The sequence below is a fragment of the Anabrus simplex genome, chromosome 2 (genome assembly GCF_040414725.1).
Source record: "Anabrus simplex isolate iqAnaSimp1 chromosome 2, ASM4041472v1, whole genome shotgun sequence".
In the NCBI taxonomy this organism is placed as follows: domain Eukaryota; kingdom Metazoa; phylum Arthropoda; class Insecta; order Orthoptera; family Tettigoniidae; genus Anabrus; species Anabrus simplex.
In genome coordinates this window covers 188,716,413-188,729,222 of record NC_090266.1, presented here as the reverse complement: position 1 = coordinate 188,729,222, position 12,810 = coordinate 188,716,413, and the positions used below count along the sequence as shown (strand labels likewise).

Below are 12,810 nucleotides of genomic sequence, written 5' to 3'. Positions count from 1 at the left end.
CCTGCAGGACTGGTGACATATAGCTTGGTCCGATGAGTCAGTGTTCCGTTTGTTTAGAGTTGATGCTAGGTTTTGATATGATGCAAGCTCCATGAAACCATGGACCTCAGTTGTCAACAAGGCACCATACCGGCTGGTGTTATCACAATTAAATTAATTATATATTGTGGTTCCACCTATTCAATACAAGAAAACTTATTAATGCAGGGTTACATTATAAGTTAATCACAATTGGGACCGGTTTAGTCAGGGTCATCTTCAGCCTGTCGTTCAAAAGGTGCGAGGTAAAAATTCACTGGCAAATAACAAGAGAACACAGAAAACATAAACTTTTTTTCACATGACAAAATTTCAGTATCACACAAGAAAGATGCACTGAGTATTCAAAGATCTTTTAAATCTTGATGACCGAGTTCAATAGCTGCAGTCGCTGAAGTGTGGCCAGGATCCAGTATTCGGGAGGTAGTGGGCTCGAACCCCACTGTCGGCAGCCCTGAAGATGGTTTTCCATGGTTTCCCATTTTCACATGAGGCAAATGCTGGGGCTGTACCTTAATTAAAGCTACAGCTGCTTCCTTGCCACTCCTAGCCCTTTCCTGTCCCATCATCACCATAAGACCTATCTGTGTCTCAGTGCGACGTAGAGCAACTTGAAAAAAAAAAAAAAATCTTGTCATATGTTTTATAGACTAAGAAGCAAATAGATGTTGGTATCTCCATAACAGTAACAGTGTCAGGTGTGTTCATGTGGCATGGGGTGAATCCGCTGATCCACCTGAACAGGTTGTTGACCAGTGACTGTTATGCTGAATTGTTTGATAGCAACTTGCAGTCTTTCATGGACATCACGTAGCCCTACAACGATGAGAATTCCAGCATGATATTGGGCCCAAGTTGTATAAAATAGGTTCAAGGAGCATTCTGGAGTGTTAGAATGAATGCTGTAGCCACCTTGTTTGCTTCATATGAACTCTGGCGAGCATTTATGGGATTTGGTGTTGAGGTCCATTGAAACCCAAGACCGTGCACCTACAAATAGCAGGAAGCTGTGTCTAGCTATCTAGACTTCATGGGTCAGAATCGCTCCACAAGTGTTTCTTTCACTTGTGAAATCAATGCCACGATGAGTTGCTGCACTTGGCGAAGCTAGAGAAAGTCTACACAGTACTAGACCCCTACCCCATGACTTTTGGCATGTCAGTTTATATTTACCAGATAGGAGCTGAATCATGGCTGAGAAGTGATATAATGAAATAGGAAATTTTCTCATGGAACTCGAATGATTATCATAGAGGCAGGATGGGATGGTAGGAGAATAATGGAATAGGAAATGTTCCCATTGAACTGGAATATTCATTGTCGAGACAGGACAGAACAGTAGCAGAGGAAGTTTACACTGATGAAAAAGGAATCCATGGGCTACAAAAAATTTAAGGATAATAAGTATGAAATTCTAGGGGTAAGGATCATCTCGAAAGATAATAGGCAGCTTTATGTTTTTGGGGTCTACAGATCAGGAAAGAGTGGCACTGATGCTCATGTGGAATTATTTGATTAGATAATCAGCTATGTGTGGAATGACACAGAAATTGTAGCAGGTGATTTCAATTTACAAAACGTTAACTGGTGAGGTAATGCAAATCTAGGAAATCATGACTAGCAGATGGCAGATTAGTTAATATGGAAAGGACAGTTTAATCATAAAGTGACAGAACCATTTAGAGGGAAAAATATTCTAAATGTGGTATTCATAACGTTAGATGAGCTCTGTAAAAAAAATTGAAGTGATAGATGGTATCAATGATCAGAAATCTGTTGTTGTCATAGTTAAAAATAAATGCAGTAGAAAGGAAGAATGTAAAACTAGAGCAATGAGACGGTACCATATGGGTGATAAGAGAGGCAGGGGGAAGGAAAAAAAAAGTAATTATGATCAGTAGAAAATGGTAAATAAAAATGTTAACAGATTATGGAATGGGTTTAAAGTAATATTGTTGACGAGTGTGAAAATAGGTGTGTATCTTTTAAAGGTTGTAAGGTGTGGTAAAGACCCACTTTATTAAAGCAGAGAAATAAAGAGATTAAGGAGGAGGTTCAAGTTAGAAAGAGTGTTAGGAATGTTTGCGTAGGTAAGAAGAGAATGAAGGAACTTGCTAGGAAATTGAATTTAGCAAAAAAGTTAACTGAAAATAACATGATGGCAAACATAATTGGCTGTCATATGAATTTTAGGGAAAAACGGAAGGGTACGTATAGGACAGTGGCGTATCCTGGAATCTCCACTAAGGCATGCAACTAGTAACCATGCAGTCAACACAATGTATTAAGTGAACTCGAGCCAAAAAGTTTTACTGTAAGTTTCTGGATTGAACGTGCGTACACAATTCTTGTTTTCTGTTTTTAAATTTACGAGGGTCCGCCTCTGTGGTGTAGGGGTTAGTGTGATTAGCTGCCACCGCCGGAGGTCCGGGTTCGATTCCCAGCTCTGCCACGAAATTTTAAAAGTGGTACGAGGGCTGGAACGGGGTCCACTCAGCCTCGGCAGGTCAACTGAGTAGAGTTGGGTTCGATTCCCACCTCAGCCATTCTCGAAGTGGTTTTCCGTGGTTTCCCACTTCTCCTCCAGGCAAATGCTGGGATGGCACCTAACTTCAGGCCACGGCCGCTTCCTTCCCTCTTCCTTGCCTTTCCCATCCAATCTTTCCATCCCTCCACAAGGCCCCTGTTCAGCATAGCAGGTGAGGCAGCCTGGGCAAGGTACTGGTCATCCTCCCCAGTTGTATACCCCGACCCAGAGTCTGAAGCTCCAGGACACTGCCCTTGAGGCGGTAGAGGTGGGATCCCTCACTGAGTCCGAGGGAAAAGCCAACCCTGGAGGGTGAGCAGATTAAGAAGAAGAAGAAGAATTTACGAGGGAAGGTAGGGGTCTCCCGGCTTTAACTATTTGAATCTTTTCATCAAACAAACGGCCAGTAAATGGCTTTTCAAACTGATTTACAATTATATCCGTTTTAGACTCATCCATCGTTAATACCACGTGTGCGCAAAATATAATAAAACACCAAAAATGACGAATAGCACAGGAACAGCACACACAGAATGAACTCGCCAGTTAGCCACCACTCAAGCACTGGAGGTAAGTCACCCTAGTGGCATTGGTCAGTTTCGTCATGTTGGGTTCTCGCTGGGGGGTAATTGTGTGTCCCGTTCGCTGTAAACATGCCGACTTTCTCCAAGTTGCTAACAGATGGCAGAGGGTAGCACGGGTATGGGGTGACAAATTCTGACCAAGTTTCAATTGCAGCAACATCGTTCAGAGGGTTTCAGAACTACTTCTGCCACCGAATGCAATTTTAGGATTGAATGCCTTACATCCTTAACTCCTCCATTTACCGGGCGAGTTGGCCGTGCGCGTAGAGGCGCGCGGCTGTGAGCTTGCATCCGGGAGATAGTAGGTTCGAATCCCACTATCGGCAGCCCTGAAGATGGTTTTCCGTGGTTTCCCCTTTTCACACCAGGCAAATGCTGGGGCTGTACCTTAATTAAGGCCACGGCCGCTTCCTTCCAACTCCTAGGCCTTTCCTATCCCATCGTCGCCATAAGACCTATCTGTGTCGGTGCGATGTAAAGCCGCTAGCAAAAAAAAAAAAAAAAACTCCTCCATTTGCTGTCTCTTCCTTCGTAGAGTGGAGTAGACGGCGAGACTACACGAGCACCACATGTAGTCAAGCAATGGAACTAGTACAGCTGCGCGGAACTTTTGAACTTCTGAGAGATGAAATCGTTAATATTTGACTTGAAACAACCAAAAATCGTTCATCAGACAGTTCTTTGTGTTATTATAATGCATGCAATGAAGCCTTGCATTCAAGGAGAATACGCCGCTGGTATAGGAACTTAAAGGCAGAGACACGTTCCAGGAAGGACATTCCAGGGATCATTAATGAAAAAGGGGAATGTATATGTGAGGACGTACAGAAGATAGAAGTATTTAGTCAGCAGTATGTAAGCAAACTCGTGTCCACATCCAGAGATGATGTAAATTTTTTCAGCCACACCCCCGAAGGAGGTGAGCTGCATGTGCCATTTTAAGCACATACCAACCCTCCTGCCATTCTTAAATCACTGGCATTACCGGGAATTCAACCCAGGCCTCAGAGAATGGCAGGTAATAGTGCTAACCCTTCTGCTATGGAGATGAACAGTAGTATGTAAAGATAGTTGCATATAATGAAAATATCCAGGTAGAGGAGGTTACAAATACTGACAAAGTACTAAAATTTACCTATGATAATAAAATTTACAAACAGATACAAAATTAAAGTAGAAAGTAGCTGGAATTCATAAGATTTCTGGGGATATACTAAATGCAATGGGTTGGGATAAAATGCTGTGTCTGAAATATTTATTTAATTATTGTTTGCTTGATGGAGCTATACCAAATGAATGGAGAGTTTCTATAGTAGCCCCTGTGTACACGGGAAAAGGTAATAAACATAAGGCCAGTTAGCTTGAAGAGTGTTGCGTGTAAACTCTGGGAAAGCATTCTTTCTAATTATATTAGACACGTTTGCAAAATTGTCGTACTAAATAGTTTGATAGAAGGCAGTTTGGGTTTTGGAAAAGTTATTCCAGTAAGGCTCAACTTGTAGTATTCCAGCAAGAAATAGCAGATATTCAAGATTCAGGAGGTCAATTGGACTGTATCACTATTGACTTATCCAACGCTTCTGATGTGGTAGATGAGAAGGGAATGTTGATGAATATGAAGGCTGTTGGACTAGACAAAAGAGTGATTGAATGGTTGGCTAAATTTCTAGAAAATATAACTCTGAGAATTAGAGTAGGTGAAGCATTATCTGATCATGTAATGATTAAGAGGGGCCCCCACAGAGCATAATTATTGGACCTTAATGAGCAAAGAACTGAAATCGCAGAGAAGATTTTGCAGATGATGTAATATGTATATGTAAAATAACATGTCCTGGCTGGCTGGCTGGCTGGCTGGCTGGCTGACTGACTGACTGACTGACTGACTGACTGACCGACCGACCGACCGACCGACCATCACCGAGCCAAAACTACTGGACATAAGTAAGTGAAATTTTGAGGATACATTTATAATACAATGTAGGTGCTCACTAAGGAAAGTTATTTGGATATTCTGCCGCTAAGGGGTGAAGAGAGGGCTGAATTTAAAAAATGTGTATCTATATCTCAAAAACTTAACAGTTTAAAGATGTGAAAATTGGTACAGTATTTGGAATCTTTTTCAAAAATAAGGAAACATGTATTCTTATTTTTTTTTTTTTTTGGGGAAAATACTCTTACGGGGGGGGGGGGGTGAAAAAACAAGAAAAAGGGGTTGCATACCTTTAATGAGGATACTTAAATCTCAAAAAATGAAGATGTTACAGTCATGAAAATTGGTATTTGGAATCTCCTTTAAAAATAAAGAAACAAGTATGTTTTTGTTTCTGGAAAATTCACTTAAGGGGGTTGTAAAAATGACTGAAAAAGGGATTGAATTCTATTTATGAGGATACATATATCTCAAAAACTGATGATGTTACAGACATGCAAATTTGTATTTGGAATCTTCTTTAAAAATAAAGAAACATGTATTTTTTGTTTTAGGAGGGGGTAAACAGGAGTGACAAAGGGGGTGAATTTTTAAAATATATCTCAAAAACGTAACACGTTACAGATGTGAAAATTGGTACTTTTTACCCCATTTCAAAATAAAGTAACACGTATTTTTCTGTTTTCGGAAAAAGCAATTAAGGGGGAAAAATGACTGAGAAACGGGGTTGAATAATTTTTATTAGGACACTGGTATCTCCAAAAATGAAGATATTACAAACATGAAAGTTGGCATGTACAGAAGACAGGTTGTCTAATGTTCTAACGGTAAGGAGATTGCAGGCTAAGGGCTATATTCAGGATCAGAATTCAGGACAGGTGTCTGTGAGAAATTGGTATGAGGCACTCCAGGTAGGACAACAGAGAGAAGATGAGGAACAGGGAACTGTTGCTGAGATGTGTGGAAGTAGGAGGAAGGGAAAAGGTAGGAAAGGGAAATGTAGAGTAGAGGATAGGAAAAGACAGGTGGAACAGGGTCATGGGAGGGAGAAAATGGAGGAGGAAGTACTTTTTACAGCTATCAGGAAAGATAGGGCTGACCAGGAGGGGACAGGATCAAATGAGGTGGGTAGGGTTGAGTCTCTGGACACGGGGGATTCCATCGTTAGACATGTGGGGAAAGTGTGTGGAGGAAAGGGAACCAGGGTAGAGTGTTATCCAGGAATTAGGTTGAGGCTGATGTTGAGAAAAGTAGAAGACAAGGAGGAGAGGAAAGAGAAGGTGGTAGTGATTCACGTTGGTACCAACGACATAAGGCAAGCTGATAAAAGTACCAACATAGTTGGGGATATGTGGGATCTGGTAAATGCAGCACGGGTGAAGTTTAAGAAAGCGGAGATTATCAGTGGAATACTGTGTAGGAGGGATGCACACTGGAGGGTGATTGGGGATTTAAATGAGACTGTAGAGCGGGTATGTGGGGAAACTGGGAGTGAAATTTCTAGATCCTAATGGGTGGGTAGGATAGGGATCTGCGCTCAGATGGCCTTCACTTGAACTGCAGTGGTACGTATATATAATTTGTTTGGAAGAGTAATAGGGAAGTACATTCAGTAAAACGGGGTTGTCAAGGGAGTGGTGATAAGGGTACAGAGATCTGGAAGTCAAGTAGGGATGACATAACAATGTTAGTGTTGAACTGTAGAAGTATTGTAAAGAAAGGAATAGAATTAAGTAATTTAATAGATATAATTTATCAGATATTGTAATAGGAGTTGAATCATGGCTGAGAAATGATATAATGGATGCAGAAATTTTCTCACGGAACTGGAGTGTGTATCATAGAGATAGGATAGGAATTGTGGGAAGGTAGTATTCATTCTGGTGAAAGAAGAATTTGTAAGCTACGAAGAAGTTAAAGATGACAAACATGAAATTCTAGGTGTAAGGCTCATTTCTAAAGATAATAGGCAACTTGATGTCTTTGGAGTGTACAGACCGGGAAAGGGTTGCGCTGACACGGATTCAGAATTATTTGATAAGATAATCAGCTATGTGGGGAAACGACGTGGAAAGGAATGGGATTGTAGCGGGAGATCTGAATTTACCAAATGTCAATTGGTAAGGAAATGTGAACAACAGGAATCATGACCAAAAAATGGCAAATAAGCTAATGTGGGGAGAGCAGCTGATTTAGAAAGTGATGGAACCAACCAGAGGGAAAAATATCCCGGACATGGTGCTGATAAAAGCATATGAGCTCTATAGAGAAACTGAAGTAATAGATGGTATTAGTGATCATGAAGCTGTTTTTGTCGTAGTTAAAAAGAAATGTGATAGAAAGAAAGGTTTTCAAAGTAGGACTATTAGGCTGTACCATATGGCTGATAAAGCAGGCATGAAGCAATTTTTAAGAAGTAAATATGGTCAGTGGAAAACTGTAAATAAGAATGTAAACAGACTCTGGGATGGGTTTAAAGCAATTGTTGAGGAATGTGAAAACAGGTCTGTACCTATAAAGGTGGTAAGGAATGGTAAAGACCCACCTTATTATAATAGAGAAATAAAGAGACTAAGAAGGAGATGCAGATTGGAAAGAAATAGTTAGAAATGGCTGTGGAAGTAAGGAGAAATTGAAGGAACTTACTAGGAAATTGAATCTAGCAAAGAAGGCAGTTAAGGATAACATGATGGCAAGCATAATTGGCAGTCATACAAATTTTAGTGAAAAATGGAAGGGTATGTATAGGTACTTTAAACCAGAAACAGGTTCCAAGAAGGACATTCCAGGAATAATTAATGAACAAGGGGAGTGTGTATGTGAGGATCTTCAAAAGGCAGAAGTATTCAGTCAGCATTATGTAAAGATTGTTGGTTACAAGGATAATGTCCAGATAGAGGAGATGACTAATGTTAAAGGAGTATTAAAATTTACATATGATAACAATGATATTTACAATAAGATACAAAAGTTGAAAACTAGAAAAGCAATTGGAACTGATAAGATTTCTGGGGATATACTAAAGACAATGGGTTGGTATATAGTACCATATCTGAAGTACTTATATGATTATTGTTTGCATGAAGGAGCTATACCAAATGAATGGAGAGTTGCTATAGTAGCCCCTGTGTATAAAGGAAAGGGTGATAGACATAAAGCTGAAAATTACAGGCCAGTAAGTTTGATATGCATTGCATGTAGGCTTTGGGAAGGCATTCTTTTTGATTATATTAGACATGTTTGTGAAATTAATAACTGGTTCGATAGAAGGCAGTTCGGTTTTAGGAAAGGTTATTCCACTGAAGCTCAACTTGTAGGATTCCAGCAGGATATAGCCGATATATTGGATTCAGGAGGTCCAATGAACTGTATCACAATTGACCTGTCTAAAGCATTTGATAGGGTGGATCATGGGAGACTACTGGCAAGAATGAGTGCAATTGGACTAGACAAATTAAAATAATAAACTTAACGGGGTGTAAAAGAGTTGAATTCTCTTTATAAGGATACAAATAAGATGTGGAATTAAAACAGTAGACCCCTAAGTGGTTTTGACTGGGAGGTGGGGTGAAGAATGATGACAAAAATATGAATTTATATGAAACCATTTGAATTATGAAGTTAAAATTTCAAATGATATCCTAGATGTTAAATAACATAAGGTTTGAAACAAATTTAACTGCTCGGAGAGTTAAGATCCGAAAACAGATGTATTCATTCCTTCTTCCAAAATCGTTTAACATATGAACACAAAATTCCAAATAGCGGTATATATTTTAAATCCTAGGTGTGAAATAGGAAATATTTTTTAACGTTCCACCCCTAAAGTGTTAAATGAGGTTAGCTCCGTAAACAAAATTATTCATCCATCCATGTCCTAGGTGTAAAATATTGTATACTTAAAAATATATTTCTTCCCTAAGGGGTTTAGGCGGTGGTTGACACTCAAAAACACAACATCCATTCTTCCGAAACCACTTCAGGTACTAACTTATTCTCTCTTTTTTTAATGATGGGTCGTCTTCTATACTCTAGATGTTAATAAATATTTAAAAACATTCACCCCTTAGTAAAATATTCATTCCTCTATTACTGTTCGACATACAAAATGAAAATTTCACAGGTTGGTCACTTTTACATCCTAGAAGTTAAGTAAGATAGGGTTTAAAACATTCAAATTCTTCCATATATTGTTCAAATTAGTGTTAGATCAGAAAATAAATAATCATTCCCCCAAAACCGTTTGACTTACGAAATGAGGGATATTTTACAGGCCCAGCTGAAAGTGGACTCTCTAAAATGTAAAACTTTGAATAATAACTTTCAGTTTAAAACCGTAGCGAAGCATGGGTATCTTGCTATATATACTATACTTGCTGTATATATTATATACTATATAAAGTAACAAAGACTTCACAGAATTGTGAGCGACTGGAAGAAATCTCAACAATGTTGTGAACTGGACAGGAGACAAAGGTTTAATGATTGAGTTGAAAAGTCATGTTGTAAGTTTCAACAAGAGGAAAGTCCTCTCTGTTTTAATTACTGTGTTGATGGGGTGATAGTACCTTGCAGGGATCACTGTAAATGTCTAGGTGTTAATATAAGGAGAGATCTTCATTGGAGTAATCACTTTAACAAGGTTACATATCTCTTCCTATGGTTACGAGGGTATTTTGGGTTTGACTAAGGATGTAATGGAGAGAGCGTATAAGTCTCTGGTAATACCCCAACTTCACCAGGCGAGTTGGCCGTGCGCTAGAGGTGCGCGGCTGTGAGCTTGCATCCGGGAGATAGTAGGTTCGAATCCCACTATCGGCAGCCCTGAAGATGGTTTTCCGTGGTTTCCCATTTTCACACCAGGCAAATGCTGGGGCTGTACCTTAATTAAGGCCACAGCCGCTTCCTTCCAACTCCTAGGTCTTTCCTATCCCATCGTCACCATAAGACCTATCTGTGTCGGTGCGACGTAAAGCCCCTAGCAAAAAAAAAAGAACCCAACTAGAGTACGGGTCCAGCTGTTGGGACCTACACCAGGATTACTTGATACCAGAACTGGAAAAGTTTCAGTGGAAAGCAGCACAATTTTTTCTGGGTGATTTCCAACAAAATAGTAGTGTTACACAAATATTACAAACTTTGGACTGAGAAGACTTGGGAGTAAGGAGACAAGCTGCTCATCTAAGCAGGATGTTCTGAGCTGTCAGTGGAGAAATCACATGGAATGATATTAGTAGATGAATTTTGAGTGGAGGTTTTAAAGGCAAGAAAAGATGGAATTTAACGTTTTCCACTGATCATAATTATTTAAAAAATTCGTACCACGTGTAGAAAATTCTCCTGTATAGTTGGTCCCATTACTTTCTCATTCAGCTGTCCTTCCTAGATTAACTAATTTGCCATTTGTTGGTCATGCTTCCTGTCGTTCGCATTACATTCCCAATTGACATTTCTCATTGGGATCATTAGTTTATCGATTGTTTTTGAGATCTCCTTGCCATCCTCTCCTGTGCATCCAACATATACCCTAGTCTGTTCATCATATTCCTCTCTTGGCCTTCCACTACCGTTCCTAACCCCCGGTGTTTTCCTAAACAGCTAAACAGGACCTTTTTTTTTGGCATTCTGTTTCCATTTCCTTGTCCAGCACCTTCTCCAGATTGTCCAGAATAGACAAAAATAATTTTTTGCTTTAATTTCTCAAACTCTTGCAACATAACTCCATTGAGACTAAGAATATCTAGTCTATTCTCTTGCATCTCATTTTCCATCAGTTTCAGTTTGCTACTTTCACTTGAAACTTGGATATTCCAACAACCAGTCTGTTTTCCATTTTGACCCAGAGGTCATCATTGAATTACCCCTTCAGTTTTGTTTCTCTTTGATTTTTTAATCAAGAGAAATGAATTACACCTACAGTGTTTAAGATTGATGGTGGGGCTACTACCAACATCCTCCAAACTTGCTATTTTTTGAGTGACTGAAGTATTTTATCAAATTCTCACATTTTACAAGTAAACACTGAAAACCATTGCTTCTATCTAATCAGATTTCTTGAGCATGCAGTATTAATATTGTTATGTTTTTATGTATTTTTATGTACTGAAATATAAATTCTGAGGAAGCAAAACTTGCAAATTGTCTGCTTTGACTAATTGAATAATACGTTACAATAGTCTGAATTGAATAACATGTGATTTATTTTAATAGCTAGTATGCATGATCATAAACCAGTGCTTTTATTTCCTTAATTGCTATTGATTTCAATTTAATATATTGAAGGGACTGGCACGCCGCCGAGGATCAGCACCTGTTGGATTGCTCAACCGTTCAGATGATAATGGGGGGCCAGCATCCTTGGCTCTGAGAGGTGGAGGTGAACGCTTCTTACGACGAGGGTCTGTGCCCATTGACGTCACGAGACAAAGTAGGAGATGCTCCCATTTTACTAAATATTTTACCAAGAACATGCACCCAGAAAGGGTGGAATTTCGAGTGTGAAGCTATCTACATTGATAAAGTTGTAGTTGTGTAGTAACTATACCTTTTGCCACAATATTTTGCATAGGGATGATGGTGTACCTGGTATACAGAATCTTCCTATAAAAATGAACTTTAAATTATTCTGGGTGTTTGCATAACTCAGCTGAAATTCTGGAATGAAAACGGTTTAATGAGGATCATTGAGTTTCACAGAATACACAGATAATATGTTCAGATGTAAGGAGAAAGAAATAAGTTTTATTGGTAGATGTTGAGAGGTACGAAATATATTGCCCCATTATATAACTTATTAGTAGGGCTCGGATGTTTAGGAAAAGTCATATTTTTTCTTTGTCTCTATTTTCTCGGCTGATTGTATTTTTGGTGCAAATCAGCTGATTATAGTCACTATTAAGTGATTTTTATTTGTTATATAAATGCATATTTTGGCTATTTTTGTCATAATGTCATATTTTGCGCTATTTTCGTAGAAACTTCATATTTCAGCGGTTTGACAACAGCTGTAGCTGTGCAAAATCATCATTTTATCAAATGCGAACTAGTATCCACAAAACTGCTTTTGGTTATCAAATCTGCAGTTAATACAAGTGGAATACTCTGCCTCTTCTATCAAGATTGCGCAGGAATTGTTTTCTAGCAGTTTGTCAGAAAGTCTGAAGTCGAACTTTGGAATTATATCAAGTGCAATTACTTATTTAGAAGCTGCTAGCTTAAGAATTCATGCAAGTATTGAAATTGAGAGAAGTGTTGAACTTTCAGTACAACAATCACATGGACTTTTAAAATGTTGTGTGATCTGATAATCTTAGAGAACTTAGTACTTTATAGGTATGTATTCACACATGTTTGATAAGTGAATCAAAGTCAATAGACTGTGAATAACTGCTAAAAATGTATATTCCAAAAATTAATATGAAAGTAAGAATAAAGAATTTAGTTAACAAATATGTATCAAAGGAGTTGCCGTTTCGATTTATAAAAAATTGTCATATTTTGATTAATCGTTTTCGGGTCATATTTTGTCATTTTTACATCATATTTCGTCACTTTTGAGGTCATATTTGCTTGCTTATTTGGGCTACTTTTAGGTCTTAAACATCCGAGCCCTACTTATTAGGTATATTTGAAATCTTATAATGTGACGCTCTCGAGGAAACCATACCTTAAGTCTTGGCTCAAGATTTTACAGGACAAGAAAATATTGTGATGTGGTGAGAAATCTG

The 12,810-nt window shown here is 38.7% G+C and overlaps 1 protein-coding gene across 3 annotated transcripts in view; it reads left to right on the top strand.

The window, feature by feature from the left end:
• LOC136863995 (uncharacterized) overlaps positions 1–12,810 on the top strand; it is a 566,004-nt gene that overhangs the window by 479,217 nt on the left and 73,977 nt on the right. For all 3 annotated transcript variants that reach the window (XM_067140486.2, XM_067140483.2, XM_067140484.2), the window contains exon 9: positions 11,366–11,510. In XM_067140486.2, the coding sequence (XP_066996587.2) occupies positions 11,366–11,510 (145 nt within the window). The remainder of the gene's footprint in view (positions 1–11,365; positions 11,511–12,810) is intronic.